The 19955-nt window shown below is 37.1% G+C and overlaps 1 protein-coding gene across 1 annotated transcript in view; it reads left to right on the top strand.

Moving 5' to 3' along the window:
- The first annotated feature begins 11914 nt into the window (after positions 1-11914).
- The window catches only part of Qrfpr (pyroglutamylated RFamide peptide receptor), a 65018-nt gene continuing 56977 nt past the window's right edge, over positions 11915-19955 (top strand). The window contains exon 1 of the mRNA XM_004854925.3: positions 11915-12643. Coding sequence (XP_004854982.1) covers positions 12304-12643 — 340 coding nt within the window. The 5' untranslated portion in view covers positions 11915-12303. The remainder of the gene's footprint in view (positions 12644-19955) is intronic.

Raw genomic sequence — 19955 nt, 5'->3', positions numbered from 1 at the left:
CAAATCTGTAAGCAAGTGCACTCTATTTCTTGGGGCATCATTTCTTACAATATACCCTACATGCCTCATCATTTCCACAATTCCTGACCAGCTCCACATTCCTGATCAGGCTTCCTTTTTACTTTACACTCCCCTCCTCATAGTTCCCACTTGTCAAGTTCATTACCAAATTGGCAAACATTCTTCAGGCCAAAGCTGGTTATCAGAGTCACCTGAACAATTTTTAATCAAGTTAGAATCTCTGCATCTAGGGCCTGAGTATTGGTGGTTTTAAGAGCTCCTCAGGTGATACTAATAAACTTTTAACTTTTGACTTAGGAAAACTTGGGTCTCTTGGTTTTTTGTTGTTGTTGTTTTAAATTAACTTTATTGGTACATTTTAGGTATACATTATGATCACGTTCATCATTGGGAATTTGTATCTGTATATGATATATCTTCTTGTATTTTCCCATTCCTCTTCCCTCCTGTATACCCCTCCACCATATATATTGTCTAGAAAAATAAAAAATATAACTACAAAAAGAAAACTAAAAAATCTGTACACCACCCAGAAATAAACTGTTAATCTTATATTCTCTTTCTTTGTACATGTACTACATGTACTTATGTACATGTATTGTTGTATATGTCAAATTGAATTTACACCTTATTTAATCAGCAATATATTGTGTGAAATATTAATCTTACTAACGCATAACTTGTAGACAAGCCAGCTAAATATGAGGAAGTCTAAAATATGAATATAAAACTTCCCTAAAAGTTCTCTAAGATCTTTCTAACATTCACCTACAATATTACATCTGTGTTTCATCACTGATTAAATCCTTAATATTTTTATTTGAACATATGAACTTTAGGGACTGTGAAATAAAGACACTCACCTGTCATTTCATACAGCAGAAGGTTAATGAAAATGAAAATTTGCAGAAGGTTTTGCGAGTTAAATTCATGGCACTCTCAAATTTATGATTGATTTTGCTTTTGATAGAAGAATCACAATGCCTAATATCTGTCAACCACTTTTTAAACATACTGTGCTATTTTGCATGATATTTTGTTCACTGCCCCAAACTAAACTATTAGCTAGGTGTTGAAATCCCCATTTATAGTCAGGAAACTGAAGCATAAGTGTTAAGAAAGACACATGAGTCCTGCAGTTAATGTGGTAGATCTAGAATTCATGCAATGAGAAAGTATATCCTGACCAGAACACTTGGCTGTTAGCCTAGCTACATTTTTAAAAAATGCAGCTACTGTGGTAAAACTTGCTCTCACTAAAAATGTGTACAGATGATCTCCCTTCCTCACTCTAGAGTTTTATTGGAGTTGGCCGCAAATGCACAATTTAAAAATCCCAATTTTCCATCTTGGGGAAAATGGAAATTTTCCAGTCTAATTTTCATTGCTTATCTTGACTTCTGATTTCCAAAAGATTTTCAGGATGGTTCTTCAATTACGTTGCTTAAATTCTCCTCATGCTTTACAGTTAAACAAGCTGTTTCTGCCTTCATGCAGAATCGTGGGGCTCACTCATTTAGACAGCTGTGAACCCCCTCCCCATTTTTTTGTTTGTTTTTTTGAGACAGGGTCTTGCTATGTAGTTCAAGAGGGACTTGAACTCACTATGTAACTCGGGCTGGCCTCAAACTTGTGAGGATCCTCCTGCCTCAACTTCCCAAGTGCTGGGATTACAGGCCTGCACCACTAGGTTCAACTGTAAGAGGCCCTTAAGTGAGTCCTACTCACTGCCTGACACATGTGTCCAGAGAACATAGATCACTTTTCAATCATCAGCAGAGTTTACCTCCTTTGTCTCAAGTTAGAGCCATTTGCTGTACAGCTCCTGCTCAAAGCCTTACAACAAAAAACTGATATTCAGGGCTGGCAGCTTATGAAATGTGCACAGTCTTACACTCACTGAACTTTTTCCTATTGGGTAAAATAACCAGAAAGCAGTACACCTGCACTGTGTTATTCTGGTTGTCTATAGAAATAATTTTACAAAAACATGACTTGTATGAAGTTATCAGCTTGCATTAAGTTTGCTACTAGAAACATCCACCATGGTGTCATCTGCTGCTATTGAAGACTATACATCATGTATTTCAGTCTTCCTTGTATAAAAACTAATGCACTAAATTTCTGCCTTCCAGGAGTCAGAGCTAGAAAAATGTTGGTCTCCCCCACCATACCAATATACTTCCCTTCTTTCTTAGGTAATGAACACTGAAATATTGCACTTTGTTATATTTTCTTTTTGGCCTGATTCTCTAGCTGTCGCAAATTGATTGCTAAATCTTCTACATAGGAGCTATAGCTTCCTGTAATGTAGATTTGCTGATGTAATTACCTGTTTGTATTTTGGAGATCTCTCTCTCTCTCTCTCTCTCTCTCTCTCTCTCACCGTACTAATCGTTTATACTTTCTTGCTTGGTAGTAAAGACGTATGAATTTAAGAAGTTTCACTGCTTGGAATTCTGAGGGACAAAATACCCATTTTTATGACTTTTTATGATCCATTTGTGTGACTTTCGAGCAAGTTTTGTAATAACATCTATTCTTTACTTTTTCATCTATAGAACGAGGATGGTAAAAATTGCTGATAAGGTATGGTTCAAAACATATTATTTTTGCAATGTTTTCCTTTCTCAAAATTGTGATAAAATACACATTTCAAAATTTACCATCTTAACCATTTTTGAGTTTTAGTGCATTCATGTTATCGATTCAATCTCTAGGATTCTTTTCATCTTGAGAAACTGAAACCTTGTGCCCTTTAAATAACACTTCTTTATTCCCCTCTTCTCAGCCCCTGACAACCATCACTCTACTTTCCATCTCTGAATTTTACTGTTGTAGGAACTGCATGTGAGTATTTATCTTTTTGTGATCAGCTTATTTCTTCACAATTCATTTATATTGTAGTAAGTGTCTGAAAGTCTTCCTTTTTAAGGCTAGATATTATTTTATGGTATGTATATATTGCTTTACCACATTTTGTTTATCCATTCATCTATTGATGATTACTTGGGTTGCTGCCACCTTTTGGCTGTTGTGAATAATGCAGGTATAAAACGTATAAATGTCTCTTTCAGACTCTACTTTGAATTCTTTTAACTACATATCTCAAAGTGGAATTGTTGGACCATATAGTAGTTCTGTTTTTAGTTTTTAAAAGAATTTTTATACTATTTCCTTTAATGATTGCACTAATTTACATTCCCATCACAATGCAAAAAATTTCCCTTTTCTCTATATCCTCAACACTTGTATCTTTTTTCTTTTTTGATAATAACCATTCCAACAGATTTGAGGTGATAGCTAATTGTGATTTTGATTTGTACTTCCCTAATTATTAGTAATTGTGAGTATTTTTCATGTACTAGTTGACTCTTGTATATTTTCCTTGCAGAAATGTCAATTAAAGTTTTCTGATTTTTTAAATCAGATTTTTATGTTGTTGTTAAAATGTATGAATTCTTTTATGAATTCTGAATATTAACTCCTTATTATATATATATGACTTCCAAATATTTTCTCCCATTCCATAGACTATCTTTAGTGCTGTTTGAATGGTGGCTTGGCTCACAGTTTCAAGATATTCAAGTCATAGTAAGTAGCACCAAAGTTAAAATAACATAACAAAAGGGTATGGCAGAGCAATGATGCTTAATTTATAGCAACTAAGAAGCAGATAAGGGGAACAATGCAAAAAAGGAAGGAGAAAGGGACTAGATAGAGTACCCAAGTTTACACCTCCATGACCTACCCAGACACAACCAGAGCTGTGCTCATTACTAATGCCTTTGGTGGCTCCCAAGCCAATCAAGTTGCTGTAATTAAATTTAATGACCACATTTCATCCCTTGTCAACTTGACAACCAAACACATCTCCTGAAATCATACTTAATCTCTGAATAAACATGACAAGATGTTAATAATTCCTCTAACATGGTGCAACTATCTAACATACTGACAAGAATACAATAATCCCTACCTCAAATTCTCAACAGTTCCAGAATCTTTCAAGTTTAAGTCAAAAATCTCTTCTGAGACTCAAGGCAAACTCTTAGCTGTGAACCTCTATAAAAATCAAAAGTAAATTACATAATCCCAAGGTAAAATGGCACAGGATATACTTTCCCATGCTATAAAGGATAAATAGAAATGAATAGAGAGATAGAAAAGAGTAAAACCTACCAAGGCAAATATAAATTCCCATATGTATATTCTTCCTACAAAGGTATATCTTCTTTATAGCACTGTTCAGAATATTGATTTAATGCATTTTTATTGTTACTATGGTTACTTTGGCTTCTTCTCTTTTCCTCGCTGTGATATTCTGTTACAATGCTGTCAGAAATTTAAATGTTAGAGATCCTTAGCCCTTCTTTCACAAGCTTGTAATTTAGAAATGCTAGCCAAGAGATCATATGTTTTTTTTTCTAAACATCATTAACTTGGTTTCTTGATGCTTTAAATCCTCATCTGACCATATGTTGCATGACCCACCTCAGTATAAACTTGGAGATAACAGCATTGTGCTTCTTAAGCTTTCCCTAAGTTCCATTTCATCACTTATTCCTAACTGGTCAGAAATTAGAACAGAGAACTAGTTTTCACAGACACTTCTCCCTTCTGACTGACAAAATTCTCAGCAAAGAGAGGAAAGCATTCTTAGAGGTCTTATTCTTTTGGCCACTGTCAAATTAATCCCTCATTTCTGATAATTTTTTAATCTCTTTGAGGAAAGTTTTATTATTTTATCTTCTTCTGGCAAAATAAACTAGAATGTTTTCATTAGATTATCACTTGCCTCTCTTTTTAAAATTTATCCAAATACTTCCTCATGTTCCTACCCTTAAGGGTAAGAGCTCTTCTGTGTTTCTCCTTCATCTTGTTAGCTAGTTTGTTTTTTAAAAGGGACACTTTATCACTCTGTCTACTAGTAATGAACACTAGCTACAAGTCTCAGAAGCCAATCCTGTCTTCTTATCTGTATAACCCACAGCATTCTTTATTTCTAGACAATAATTTCTACCTCAGTGCCTTTGCAGACACTGTTCTCTCAGTGTGAAATAAGTCAGTTTTCTCTTGCTTAATTTACATTCCTTCTAGGTCTGTTTCACACTTTTTGTTTATATGCAACATCTGTAAATCTATTTGAATTTTAAGAATACAACTTTTCTGTATGAGGACATGGCACTTACCAACCTACTGTGGCCTTTGGATATTTGTATCCATTATACATCACAAACAAAGTCAGTGATTCACGAAGTTTTTCCACAAAGAATCAGATAGTAAATATTTTTGGCTTTGAGAGCTACTGTTGATAGGCCCTTTTGCAAATATGCAATTGTGTCATGATTGCATTAAAACAGCTATAGATAATACATGAATAAATAGTCATGACATACTTCAATTTTTTATTTTTGTAGATGCCAAAATTTGAATTTCACACATTTTTCATATATCTTGAAATATACTCCCCTTATGATGATTTTCAGTGATTTGAAAATGTGAAAACCATTCCTTGTGCCTGGGCTATGCAAAAATCAGGTAGTTGCCCATATTCAGTTCAGGATGTTGGTCTCTGATTCCTAAAGTATATAGTGTGGTGTCTAAAAGCTGACATGTTGTTTTGGTTTAAATGTAGTATGTCCCCCCAAAAGTCTCATGTGTTCAGAGGTTGGGCTCTTGAAAGATGATTGAATCATGGGGACACTGTACTCATCAATGGATTAATCTACTGGTGAATCAATATCTGTATGTACTTTTAAGAGGTGGGGCTCATCAGAAGAGGTAGGTAATGGGGCAGAACCTGGAAGTGTACATCTCTTTCCCTGGCACATCTATTGCTCTCTCTGCTTCCATGCCACCAAGACATGAACAGCTTTCCTTTTCCAGACCCTTCCACCGATCCTTTCCTACCTGGGAGCAGGTTGACTATTATAGACAGATTCCTATCAAAATCATGAGCCAAAGTAAACCTCTCCACCCTTAAATTGTGGGTGTTGGGTATTTTGAAGTGACAAGAAAGTAACTAAGGAAGATAGGTTGAATGCCCATGTGGGCACAGTACAATCTTCTTCACATTGGAAATTACTTCTTAAGAGTAAGAGTAGGTTTGTATCATCATGGTGCTAGTCTTGATGATGAGAACAGCGCATCAAATATAGCAGAAATAGAAATATCGTTGAAATAGAGGAACAAATGTCTATTTACTTGTTCAGTTTTCTAACCATAATCAGAGAACCTGAAGAAATAAGCTATGTTAAGGTTTAAATATGGAGTATACCACAAAGACTTGAGGACTTGAGTATTGCCAATGCAGCAATATTCATAGGTGACTGGATCATAACAGTGCTAACCTGGAAGAGGATATTCTTGTCCCCATATTCATTCTCTCTCTCTCTCTCTCTCTCTCTCTCTCTCTCTCTCTCTCTCTCTCATCCTTCCCCTATTCTCTGCTTTCTACCTGACACAAGATGAGGAAATTTTCTTTGTTGTGCCCTTAAGCTAAGATGTACTTTTTGCCCTGAAGTCAGTAGAGACCTTGGACAGAAACCTCTGAAACTATGAAGCAAATAAATCTTTCCTTCTTGAAGTTGTTTTTCTCAGGTATGTTGTCACCATGATGAAAAGCTGACTAACACAGAAAAATGGTACCAGAGGTGTGGGGTCATTGCTGCAACTATACCTGGCCGTGTAGTTCAGAAGCTTTTGGAACTAGTTTGTGGTAAGAATTAGGAAAAGTTTAGAAAAACAGGATAAAAAATGTGGTAATGCTACAAATGGAACTTAAAGGGCATCTTTCATCAAGATTCAGAAGACCATATAGGAATACAGTTAGTAAAAGTTATGCTCATGCAATTTCAGATAAGAATGAGGACTCACTTTGAAATTGAACTAGAGACCTTTTGTGTTACATTCTGGCATAGAATTTGTTTATATTTTGTCTGTGCTCTAAAACCTTGATTCAGTGTCGCTGTGCCTGTCTGGAAGGTGCAAGGTCCTTAGTTTGATTCCCAGCACCAGAAAAAAAAAAAGAAAAAAAAAAACCTTGCTTGAGTCTGAGTTATATGGCCACAGATTAATTGATCTTGTGGAGGGAATTTCAAGACAGCAGTTGTTCAGATGATAGCATGGATTTTGCTGGTTCTTTGTTGTGCTTAATATCAAACCCAGGGTCTAATGTGTGTCAGCTAAGCATTTTGCTAGTAGGCTTCATCCACATCTCTTGTTTTAGTCAGATTTACAGTGAGAATCAGAAGCAAGAAGTGGAGCTGCAAGATTTGAAAAATTTGTAGCTTGGCCATGGAAGAAGCACATGTTAACTTGGGGCCGAAGGAGGAGTGGTTGCTTAGGAGGTTAGCACCATCAAAAAGAAACCAAGTATTTTGACCAGTACAATAGGAAAGATGCCTGAAGAGCATCTCAACTGTTTAGACCCTAGCCATGGTAGGCTCAAGAGTGTAAAAGTGTAAAACTGTTTGCATGACTTTGCTTTCAACAACTTTACGTGTGTTTTTGACATCCTTGCTTGGAAGTCTTATCTTGAAGCCTTTGTTTTGAAGAGAAGAGAGCCTAGGGGTGTTCTCAGTCAAGGCCTCATAAGGAAGTGTTTCTCATATTTAAACATCCAGGAATACAAAGACTGCTGCAGCCATGGTCCCAGGGGGCTAGGCTGCTGCTTGCACTGGGGCAGTCCACAGAATCATCCATGTGGTGCAAGTTTTACAGGCATGCAGAATACAAAAGTGATGGGGTCACAGAGGCTTCCACAGAATTTTCAAAGAAAGGCTTAGGAGACCAGGCAATGTCCCTCCATGGAGCCCCTGAGAAGGTGATGTGTGAAGTTGTAGGAGTGAGGTCAAAGCTACAGTGGAAACCCCAGCAAGTTGGAGATGCCAACAATGTGGAACATATGTTGAGGAAACCCATACCCATTAAGCAGAGCCATGGCCCTAAGAGAGGGGCCATGTGGGTAGCAACCAGCTAGGCCATAGAGGCAGAGCTGCCTAAGCCCACTGGAGCTCACATCTCATCATCACATGCCCTAGACACTGGACATATAGCTTCAGGATTCAATGTTTTCTCTGCTGGGTTTTGGTCTTACTTTGGTTCAGTTCCTTTCTTTTCTCCTATTTCTACTTTTTGGAAAGTGAATATTTAACCTGTGATATTGTATCTTGGAATATGTAACTTGGTTTTTTATCCTTATACAAGCTTGCAGCTAAAAACTTGCCTTGAGTTCCAGAGGAGACTTTAGACTTGGACTTATGAGCAATTCTGGAACTGGTAAGACTTTGAGGACTCTATAAAATGTACTAGATGCATTTCATATTATGAGATAGATATAGTCCTTTGAGGGCCGGGGATGGAATATTGCGGCTTAAGTATGAAACTGTCTTCAAAGACTCATGTAGTAAGGGCTTGATCCCCAATGTAACAATATTCAGAGGTGGGGCCTACAAAAGTAATTGGATGATGAGGGCACTAACCTCATCAATGGATTAGTCCATTGGCTTGGGAATGGAGGAGAGGTCTAGTTGGAGGAAGTGAATCACTTCATGTTTTTGAAGGGTATATCTATTCTTAAGCTCTTTCCCTCTCTGTGTTCTTCCTGGCTGTCATGATGTGAGCATCTTTCCTGTGCCACCCCTTCTGCCATGATGTTTCTGCCTTAGAGCCAGCCAATCATAAATAAACTAAAACCTCTGAAACCCTGAGATGAAATAAATCTTTTCTTTAATTTTTTTTTTAGATATTTGGTCCCAACACTGAAAGGATAACTAATTTTTGTTTGTTTGTGATACTAGTAATTGAACCTAGGGCCTTCACACTAAGCTACACATGCAGCTTTTTTTTTTTTTTTTTTTTTTTTTTTTTTTTTTAAATTTTTGAGACAAGAGCTCACTAAGTCCCTAAATCTCTCAGGCTGGGTTTAAACTTTTAATCCTTCTGCCTTGGCCATTAAGTAGCTTTGGAGGGAGAAGGAAAGGTTGGGGTACTGAAAGCATCTTGTGAGCTTAGCCTTCAGTTGCCTTATAGAACACATGTGTGAGATGGAGTGGGGTGGGAGGTTTAGAAGGTGGAAAAGTAGTGGAAATGTGAACTGGTATCAGTAGAGGAAAGAAGACTAAAGAGAATTTGAAAGTTTAAGGGCAAATTTTATCTTTTCTTATATTTACCTCTAACCAAATCCTACCTTCAATTATACATTATTTCAAAGAACAATTCTACTCTGGTTTCCTGGGCATTTCAAACATTCCTAGGAGCCACCAAGCTAGCTGCTCTTTACTGGTGATACTTCCTTATTTCCTAATATTCCTTCACCTGTTGGAAGAGTGGTAAGTGTATCTGGGAATAGATGCATCCAAATCCATACTATTGCTCTCCATAGTCACATATGTCTACATAGGACAAGGGATTTCCCAATTCATTCTATGAAGGTATTATTCTCTGAGTGCTAAAACCAGAAAGAAAGAAAAGACACTACAAAAAATAAAAAATTGCAAACCAATATTTCTTATGAAGGTAAACATGGGAACCCTTAAAAGTCATAGCTAGTAGAATTCAGAAATATTAGAAGAATTAATTACGCACCAGGACCAAGAAGATTTCATCTTAGATATTCAAGGCTCATTTAATTTTCAAATGTCAATCGATGTAATAATCCACCATATTCACAGGCTGAAGAAGAAAAATATTATGTGAATATATTAATTAATGCAGAAAAGCATTTGACAAAATTCAATGACATTGATAAAAAGAATAAAGCAATAAAAAGAAAAAGAAATAAGAATAAAAGAAAAAGAATAAAGAATAAAAATAAAGAATAAAGTCCAAAAAGAAAATCCTTAACTAATATTATACTTAACAGTGAAAGAAGACAAAATGCTAACCCCCACGACAGGGACAAGAGAAGATTAATTTTCATCCATGCCATTTATGTAGCACTGGATTCTCTATCCGTTGCACAAAGGCAAAAGTAAAACAAAATACACATTTCAGAAAGGAAGAAATAAAATTGTCTCTCTCCTCAGAGGACATAATTATTTACATAGAAAATTCCAAGAAATCTACCAAAAAGAAAAACTCTTTAAATTGAGTGCATCGAGACTATAATATTCAAGACTAATGTACAAAAACAAATCACATTTCTAAACATTAGTAATAAATACATGTAAGCAAAAATTAGAAATATGCTACTTACAAATGAAATACTTGGGCATTACCTAAAGTATTTAGATATACCAAAAAATATTTAGGTGCAAATCTAACAAAATATGTACAGGGCTTATATGTGAAAACTTCAAAATATCATTGAAAGATAAACATGTGAAGAGAAATATGCTCATGGATTGGAAGACTGAAGTTAGCAAAGCTTTTTTGGTAGACATATACAAGCTTATTATAAAATTTATATGCAGAAGCAGATATAGGAAGCAGGAGAAATCACTATACTTGATTTCATGATTTATTACTGTGGGTAGCTACAGTAATTAAGACTATGGGGGAGACCTAGACTCTATATCTATATCAAGGAGCAGAATACAGAGACCAAAATGCAAAATGTAAAACCATAGTCCATTTAGAAAATTACTTAAGAAAAAAATTTTAGACATAGGGTTTGGCGAAGAATTACTGGAGTGAACACTAAAAGCATAATTAATAAAAGAAAAAGTTGACAAGCATGGCAGTCAAAATTAAAATCTGTTCTGTAAAAGATACTGTCAGGAAGATAACAAGCTCAGACTAGGAGAAAATATTTACAAATTACTTCACAAAGGATGTATCTAGAATATAAAAGGAATTCTCATCCCAACAACAAATAAAACAAATAGTTTAATTAGAAAATGGACAAAACACTTAAACATTTCATCAAAGAAGATACTTAGCAAATAAACACGTAGAATTTTCAGTATAACTAGATATTAGTGGAATGCGAATTAAGATCTCAGTGAGATATCACTATCTATTTATTAGAATAGCTCAAACAAAACTGACAATATCAAATTCTAGCAAGTGTGTGGAGAAACTGAATCTCTCATGCATCATTGGTAAAAATGTAAAATGATACAGCTACTTTGGAAACTTCTTTGAAAATTTCTAAAAATTAAATCTACACATCACTGACTCAACAAAGTTCTTGTGGTATTTTTCATAGAAATTAAAACTATATCAACATAAAAATGAGTATTTGATTCTTCCTAGCAGCTTTATCCATAAAAGCCCAAAGCTGGTAGCAAGCAAAATGTCCAGTAAGTGAAAGGATAAACAAACTATGGTACATGGCGATGAAGAACAGCCATACAACATCTACGGTAAATTGAAAGGGCATTAAAGTCATCAAAAGCTTACACAAGCTACGATTCTATTTATATAACCTTCTGATAAAATTACAGAACTGTGTAACAGACCAGTGATGGCTAGGAGTCAGACATGGTGGAGGAAGGAGCCAGGTCGGGCCAAAAGGAGACTGTATGCTAGAAATCTTTCAGGTGATCAGGGCTATGTATCTTGATTTTGATAGGCTCCATGAATCAGTTTTCGGTTAAACAGACACAGAACTATGCACACACATTGTAGCTCTGTCATATTTCTGGTTTCGTGCTGTACCATAACTAAGATGTAATCAGTGGGCAAATTCAGTGAATGGTAAATGGGTTTCTCGGCACTATCCTTGCACTTTCCTGTCTTGTGCAATTAGTTTTAATACACAAAATAACTTCAAATAAGCCCTGCCTAGGCTGACATTTGCAAGATGGGAAACTTTGAGCCTATAGAAAAACAATTTTACATTTCAGCACGACCTGGGCCCCGAGGAGTTCGCTAAGCAGGCAGGTAGGTGAAGAACCCGGGATGTCTTTCTGTGGCTGTGGGAGCCAAGCGGGAGGCGGTGCCCGCCCTGCTAAAGCGGAGAGGGCGGGGTGCAGCAGGGCTCGGCCCCACCCTCTGCCGCTCCCTGAGTGCAACCCGCGAAGCTATCTGAATCAAGAGTCGCCAGCCGATCCTCGAGAGGCGCTCGTCTCTCTTTAATTCTGGACGGAAGATCTCAACGCCTGGGTTAGACAAGAGCTGGAGAACTTTTTTATTTTTCTTGAGCTGAGAACATTTTTGAACAATGAGTTGAGTCTCCCATGCACTAGTCCCCACCTCTTTATTGTGGGTTTGATCAGTGTGCTGCTTTCCTCCTCCTGAGCCTCCCAGGGTGCAGCCAGGAGCCCCTGTGAGGGAACCACGCGGATGGCCGGGCAGTAGCGGGTGGTGCCCAGCGTCCCAGGAGCTCACGACATGCAGACGCTCAACATCACCCCCGAGCAGTTCACACGGCTGCTGCGGGACCACAACCTGACGCGAGAGCAGTTCATCGCACTGTACGGGCTTCAGCCGCTCGTCTACACCCCGGAGCTGCCCGCGCGCGCCAAGCTGGCCTTCGTTCTCACCGGAGTGCTCATTTTCGCCCTGGCGCTTTTTGGCAACGCGCTGGTGGTCTATGTGGTGACTCGCAGCAAGGCCATGCGCACCGTCACCAACATCTTCATCTGTTCCTTGGCGCTTAGCGACCTGCTGATCACCTTCTTCTGCATCCCGGTTACTATGCTGCAGAACATCTGGGACAACTGGCTAGGGGGTAAGAGCCTGCGCCCCGTGCCTTCTCTAGTAGCCCCCGCCCTTCCAGGGATCACCACACAGAAACCACACTCTTCCGACCTCCTCACACTGCTGTCACTGTGGAATGAATCCCATCTTCTTTCTGGGAACTTCCTCTCTTGAGCTCACTTGGAGATAAGCTTTTATTGTTGTTGTCACTTGTGATTTGGTCCAGCGTTATGTCCTTGTGGCTTAGAAATGCAGGTTGGGGTAAAGTTGCAGAAGGCCCAGAACAGTCACACTGCTCTCCACTTACTTCAGCTCCCCTTTGCATAATTCCCCCCACTTTTCTATTTTTAAATAAAAATATTTTTTAAATTAAGATAAAAATATTTCAAATCATGATTTTTAAGTTAAAAATCATATCTTCTCACTTTCCCCCAACCACCAGGCTGGCTTGTCAGTTGTCTGTATGACATCCACACAATTTCTTTTATGCACTAGCAAATAATCGTATGTTGAAAATACAAATATATATTTGTAGGAAAAATATCTTGCACTAGTCCTTCTGTTTAAAAATTGTATTAATAGAGACATGCAGGGAGATGGAACACAGAAAACAGATGCCCTCCTGATTGGAAAGGAGAGATGAAATTCTCTTTCGGAGAGTGGAGCAGAAATGACAAAGAAACCTTTGGAGTCATTGAGGTAGGGACAATGAGTGGAGGCTGGAAAAAGACATTGGACCTTCCAGTCTTCACAAAGAAGCACAAATAGAGTGTAATCCCATCAAGAGTTGTGTATTGTGTTCTTAACCATTGTTTAAGGTACACCTGGGAAGGAAGCAGAGGTGATACCCTCATTGTCGTGAATGAGTGTAATCTCGAGACCATATAAAAATTCTTAGAAAATGATTGGAAATGTAAGAGAAAATGGACCATTATGCCTTAAAGCTGTGCCATTTCTGTCTCTTCCCCATTTCTTCCAAAATCATGGAAAGTATTTCTTTCATCCCACCATAACCAAGTGGAGCTCTTTAGTTCCTTTCATTAGTAATGCTGTTTTCTATTAACATGCACTGAGTATACTGTTAATGGGTCACATAGCTAAATCTTGGACATCCATCTCATCTATATTTCTAAAAATGTGTTTCTAAAAAACACACCATAAAGTGAATACCTAGTGTTGATTTGAAGGTGACACATAATGTGGAAAGTCATAAATTGCTTTATAGATTAGAAACTTTCTTGCACTTGGTAATAATTGCATTTGGGCATTTTAAAGTTGTTCAGTGCAATTGACTCCATCAAATTAAAGACAGAATTCTGGATCCTTATAAGAACTTGGTTTTTGATAAAAGGACACAAGACTGTGCTGGGGATATAGCTCAGTAGTAAAAGGATTGCCTGGCATGTGTTCAGTCCCCAATATGACAAACACACAGATACACACACAGACACAGACACACACACACACATGTGCACAGGCACAGGTTTTATCATTTCTAAGTGTTTCTAAAAGGTTGATTTATGAAGCATATTAGTACTGCTGGATGATTATAGTTCCATTTGTAAAGGTAAATAAAATTAAGCACTATGGAATCTTTTAACGGAAGTCAAAAGACCTGAATAATTACTTTGGCTTTAATGTATGTAAATTCAAGAAGTCTGTCCCTCAGTTTTTTCAATAAAAAACTAGAGAATTAGAGAAGTGTGCAAGAGGAATGAGGCAGATCTTTAACCTGAGCCATACTGAGGAACAATGCTCGGGGAAGACCATATATAGGTCTTCTCTACTGAGGGTGTAGGTGAGACTGCCAAGTTTTTCCTCAAACAATTTTTAACCTTGCTTTCCATTTCATAGGAGATATCTCACTTTAGTCTCTAAATGACAAAAAAGAGAATAATATTTTGCTTATATATTTTATAGGTTTAGTGTGAAAAGAAGGTGTGTTAATAAAATGCTTTGGAAAAAAACTGATCACACAGTAAAAGTATGAGGAAAAGCATTAGGAATGTTTAATTGGAGGTGATCTGTGTTTATCTGGGATCAGATTCATAGGATAAATTATATTCTATAACCAAGCAACACTAAAACTGAAGTTCAGGAGAGGAGAGAGCCTACAAAAGAGCTGGAGAAAGATATGGAAAGATAATTAACTTGTGTATTATAGGATAGGATAATAATTACAGAACTCCCTCAACAAATTAAAAAAGGAGAATTCAAGAGAATAATCTTGGAGCTGAAATTAATTCATAATTTATTATTTGATAAAGCTATTGAGAATCTTCTATATGGCAAAGCATCCTACCATGAGAATACAAATATGAAAGCTCATCTAAGCCTTCATATGCCTCAAGAATAGGAGATACTTCCAAGTGAGGAAGATCAAATGTGATGGAAAGTATCTAGTCTGTTTCTATTTCTTTGTTTATGTTCTGCCTTTTGATGGTTTTCATAGTTCCTTGTGTTTTGTGTCTGGTGAAGCTTGGTGTGAAATTTATTTTCTTTCATTATTCCTTTCTGCATAGGGGCTGTTGTCAGGTCCCTCATTTATTTGGCAATGATTCTGAATTCACTTTCTAATCATTACTTTCAATCATAGTCTTTCACCTGATTTCAGCACAGGGCATTTACATGTGGATATCTTGTCAGCATCAAATTATGCTTTCATCCTATTTTGTCTGTCTGCCTAGGGTCCAAATTATAATTAATGGTACTATGAATCATTCTTATATTCTACATATTCTGGGCATCTACTTTGTGTGCTGGGATATTGTAGGTGTTCAAAAAGCTGTGTTTTTGTGGAATAGCTAGGTTTCAATTAGATCAAAAAGGGAAATGAAGTGTTCAAAGAAGAGGTAGAGAATGCCAGGGGCAAGGGTTTGGGGTTGTAGCTGTCAGCTTTCCAGATTGCACAGTGCAAGTGTGGGGAAGTGAAGAGATGGAATCAGATTGGGGGATGTTTAGAGCCTGATGGGTTTGAGTTCAGGGGAAAAGGATGGTCTAAGACATAATGGGACTTGTGCTGCCTGAAGTAAATGAAAACTTAAGGTGTAGGGTGATTAATTTTGAATATCTCCAAGAAGGAGATGGAAAATCAGTTTTAATTCTAGCTGCCTTGGTCCTAGGTATTAATAAGGTGAGAAGGGGAGGGTGTGGAGTAGTGGTCTTGCTAAGAGCCTGCAGAGCACTGTGTCCACTTTCATCCTCCTTGGTTACAGCTAGGCCCTGGGCCAGGAATGGTCTTCCCTGGTGAACATAGAGCTCTGCGGGTCTCTTGCAATCCTGCTGTGGGCAGCGAAAAAGAATTTATCAAATGGTGGCTGGTAAATTGTCTAAAAGCAATTCCAAAACAAGGAACTTCAAAATCATTTTAAGTAATGGTAACATCACAGAGAGAAGTGTGCATCCATGTACTACATTTGAAGAGTTCTCACTTAGATAAGAAAATGTAGAAAATTAATGTTCTTGTATGTCACCAAGATTTAGAACAATTCCTCTAAGAATTATTCTAAATCTTGGTGACATACAAGAATCACTTGGGGAGATTTTAAAGACATAGACGCCTGGTTCCCAACCCTAGAGATTTTGATTTAATTGACTTGCATGTGATAATCAGTATCAAGTTTTTGAAAAGCTCCCCAAACTAAAAAAAGATTATAATTTGCACCCAAAGTTAAGAACCAGTGATGTAGCATAAATGCCGACAGCACAAAGACATGGGCTGTTAGGAGGGTTCAAATGAAGAAATAATGGATATAAAGTTTAAAATAGCACAGTGCCTTCTGCGTGTACCCACTCAGTATAACTGTTATATTTTTAAGGCTAGGAATTGGAGTAAAAAAGTTTGGAAAATGCAGAAGTGGGTATATGGAGACCAACAAGAACCTTTGCGACAAACATTGTGGGAATCCCATTATGTCTTCACTGAAGCCCTTAACCTTTTTGGAGTGTTTTAAGACATATTTGGGAAGGAGTCAAAGATAGTAAAAAGATTGAAATACAATATATACAAAAAGGACTAGAAGAATTATTCTCTTGCTTGGATAATACAACTCCAGTTATAAATTAGCACACTAAAACAGTAAAAGTTTCCAGTTAATTTTACTCAAAACCACAGGGACAGTTGTGGGTAGGTGTGGAGTAGGCAAGACACTCATTCTTCATCAGAACATCACCTACCTTTTGTAAAATAATTAAAGCTTTGAATATGACTTGATATGAAGAGGGAAGGAGGGAGGGAGGGAGGGAGAGAAGGAGGGAAGCAAGGAAAGAAAAAGCCTGTATTGTATATGCATGAACTATTTGATGAGTGTTAGAGATTGAGAGCTAATAAATTATAAAATGAGTTAAAGGAAATTGTTGAAATTTTATTTGGCAAAAGATAATAATTTTGGCAACCAATTCAGAGGAGAAGACTTAATCTGCAACTTCTTCAGTTTTATTTTATTATTTGGTTCATCAGTTACATTTGTTATAATAATTTTTCTGTGACATTTCAGAAACATATATGGTGAACTTGAGGTAAAATCAGGAGTATTGTGGGAATTTAAAAAATCTTTCAACAGCTGGGCATAGTGGCAGATACCTGTAATCCCAACTACTTTGGAGGCTGAGACAGGGATTGTGAGTTTAAGATCAGTCTGAGCAATATAGTGAGACCCTGCCTCAAAAAAATAAAAACAAAAACAGGGAGACCAAGATATGGAAGCAGGAGGGAGGAAGAGGAGTGGATTGTAAGGATTATAAAAAGAATTAAGATGTGTTTTGTACATGTACCAACTCCCCACAAAGAACGTAATCATTATGTACAGAACACATATACTAATAAAAATAAAAATTAGAAAGAAGAAAACAAAACAAAAACAACAAAATCTTTTAACAGAAATTATGACAATGATTGATGAAGAATCTTTTTACAATAAAGAAGTATTAAGGAAGAGGAGGAGGAGAGGTGCAGGAGGAGGTAGAGGAAAGGAGAAAGAAAAAGGGGAAGAGGAAGGAAAAGAAGGAGCAGACGGAGGGGAAGCAGAAATCAATCAATCAAAGAAAGGCCCAACGACAGTTAGTTTGCAGAGTGCTCTTCCCTAGAGTTAATTCCTATGCACACTTTAGGAAGAAAAGACAGTGTAATTCAAGAGAATCACTAAGATTTCTTGGGAAGTAGAAGCAGAGGGTGAGGGGTACAAATAAGCAGGACATATACAAAATTTCCTACTTAGGACACCAGCAGTTTACAATTACAATACTGACAGCAAAGTTAGAAAATTTTCATTGCATATTTAGAAAGGATAAAAGGAATTCTCTTTTTGTTTTTCCAGAACATAGCTCAGTATGTTCTTTATCCAGTGGTTGCTTTATTATGATTCCTATTTGCAAGAAGAAAAGCCCAAAGTTAACTACCTTAAGTACAGTATTTTGCCCCATAAGATAAAGAGGCTCACTTGGGGCTGTCTTTAGGCACAACCCATTTAGTCTACAGCAATGACTCAACCTCTTTGTGCCCAGTTTTACTTCTCTATGTTTTGAGGCTGTTTTGGAGGCTGTCCTTTGCCAGGTAGTGTAAAAAATGGCTCCAGGTCCTATAGTTTTTACATTTTTAAAAAAATTCCCTTTCTCAACCCAAGGACCCTTGATGGAGAAATATATAAACAAAAAGTGATATAAACCCACCATGAAATATTATTCAGCATAAAAAGGAATGAAGTTCTGATACTTACTACAACATGGCTGAAATTTGAAAATATTATGCCAAGTGAAATAAGCCAGACACAAGTTGAAAATATTTTATGTATTTCCTTATGTCAACTATCAGAAAGTTTAGACAGACAAAAAATATATTAAAAATTACCAGGGGCTAAAGGGAATGGAGAATGAGGAGTTAATACTTCAGTTTCTGTCTAGGATTGTGAAAAAGTTTTAGGAACAGATAGTAGTGATGGTTACATAACACAGCAAATGTAATTAATGTCACCGAATGCTATACCCAAAGACTAAAACTGAACATTTTATGTTATATAAATTCAAACAAACCAAAACAAAAAATACTCCCTGTCTTGTAAGTTGAGAAAGGATACTATACCTCCTGGTAACTATAGAAAATTTTGGAATGATTCCAGCCAATTGGCCATACTCTTGTATTAATAGATCCAATGCAAACTAGGTATGTTGAGATGAAGCTGACTGGTCTGGGGTGGATACTGGCATCTCTGTCCACTCTTTCCTGCATACTCATGTGCTGGGCCAACTTTCGTGCTGGAAGTTTCCCCTACTGCTTACTTCTCTGCTAAGGAAGTTTGGGAAGGTGGGTGAATGGAATTGGGTACATCATCTTGCCAAGTTCCTCAGTCTGTACCTTTAATAAAGATTCAGCAGAAGCTGTGCTTATTTCCTTTGCTGTCTTAAAAGTAAGGCTTCCTAAAGATTGATTCTGAAGTAGTCAAGTATTTATAGTTTTTCTCTTTCTTTGCAAAATTAAAACTAAAAGTAAATTAATTCTTTCTGTGGCTGTGTTTCTGAGAAATTTTCTGTATACCAGAGAAACTGTAAATTATTAAGGATAACAGAAACCTTAAAACACAGTATGTTTTCACATCTTGAGAAAAAATAAGAAATAGAAAGACAGGGTAGTGCAGTAAAAATAAACATGTACCATGGAATTAAAGACTGTAGTCGTTTCACCATTTATTAGTTACTATATTAACATTGCCTCTTGGCGCAGGCCGAGCTTGAGGATGGTCCTTCCTTGTCTCTTCCCTGCTCCCTTTCTCCTCCATAGATTTGAGTCAAACAGACTGTGTAGACTATTGTAGACCCTGGATGGCACAGCCCTGGGAGACAGTTATTTGTATCCTGTGCATGCCGATCACCAATCATGCTAGTTCGGCCTAGGCCATGTAGGTCACGTAGCACTATTTGCCCTGCCTTCTCTTCCTATTTGCCTTCCATTATACATAAAGAGTGCATGGTGCTCCAGGTGGCCATTAGCTGGCCACAAGCTTCGGTTACACCTGGTCCCAACTTTCAAGCATAATCTTGGTATGTATCCTCCTTTCTTGGTTTCTTCGTCATTTCTTCATCTGCCACCGCTCTCCCCCGCTTCGGACCCTACGTCGTGCGGGTCGCAGCATCCTTTCATCTGTTTGAGCCCTATTAAACTGAGCAGTTATAAAATAATGTTTGATGCTGCCCCCCAGTGGTCGATGCAGCACTAGAAATTATAACAAACTCAAGTTTTACATCATGATGTGTTTTAATAAAAATATTAATGCATATCCCATACTTATAATTTTCAATTTTATTTAAATATGAATATAGTATTTACATATTTTCATAAAAATCTCATTTGA

Source organism: Heterocephalus glaber, unplaced genomic scaffold, assembly GCF_053883595.1.
Source record: "Heterocephalus glaber isolate CG9 unplaced genomic scaffold, H.glaber_assembly_v1.0 deba00001586, whole genome shotgun sequence".
In the NCBI taxonomy this organism is placed as follows: Eukaryota; Metazoa; Chordata; class Mammalia; order Rodentia; family Bathyergidae; genus Heterocephalus; species Heterocephalus glaber.
Note: the sequence above shows the minus strand (reverse complement) of the source record. Positions and strands in the feature narration are given on the sequence as shown.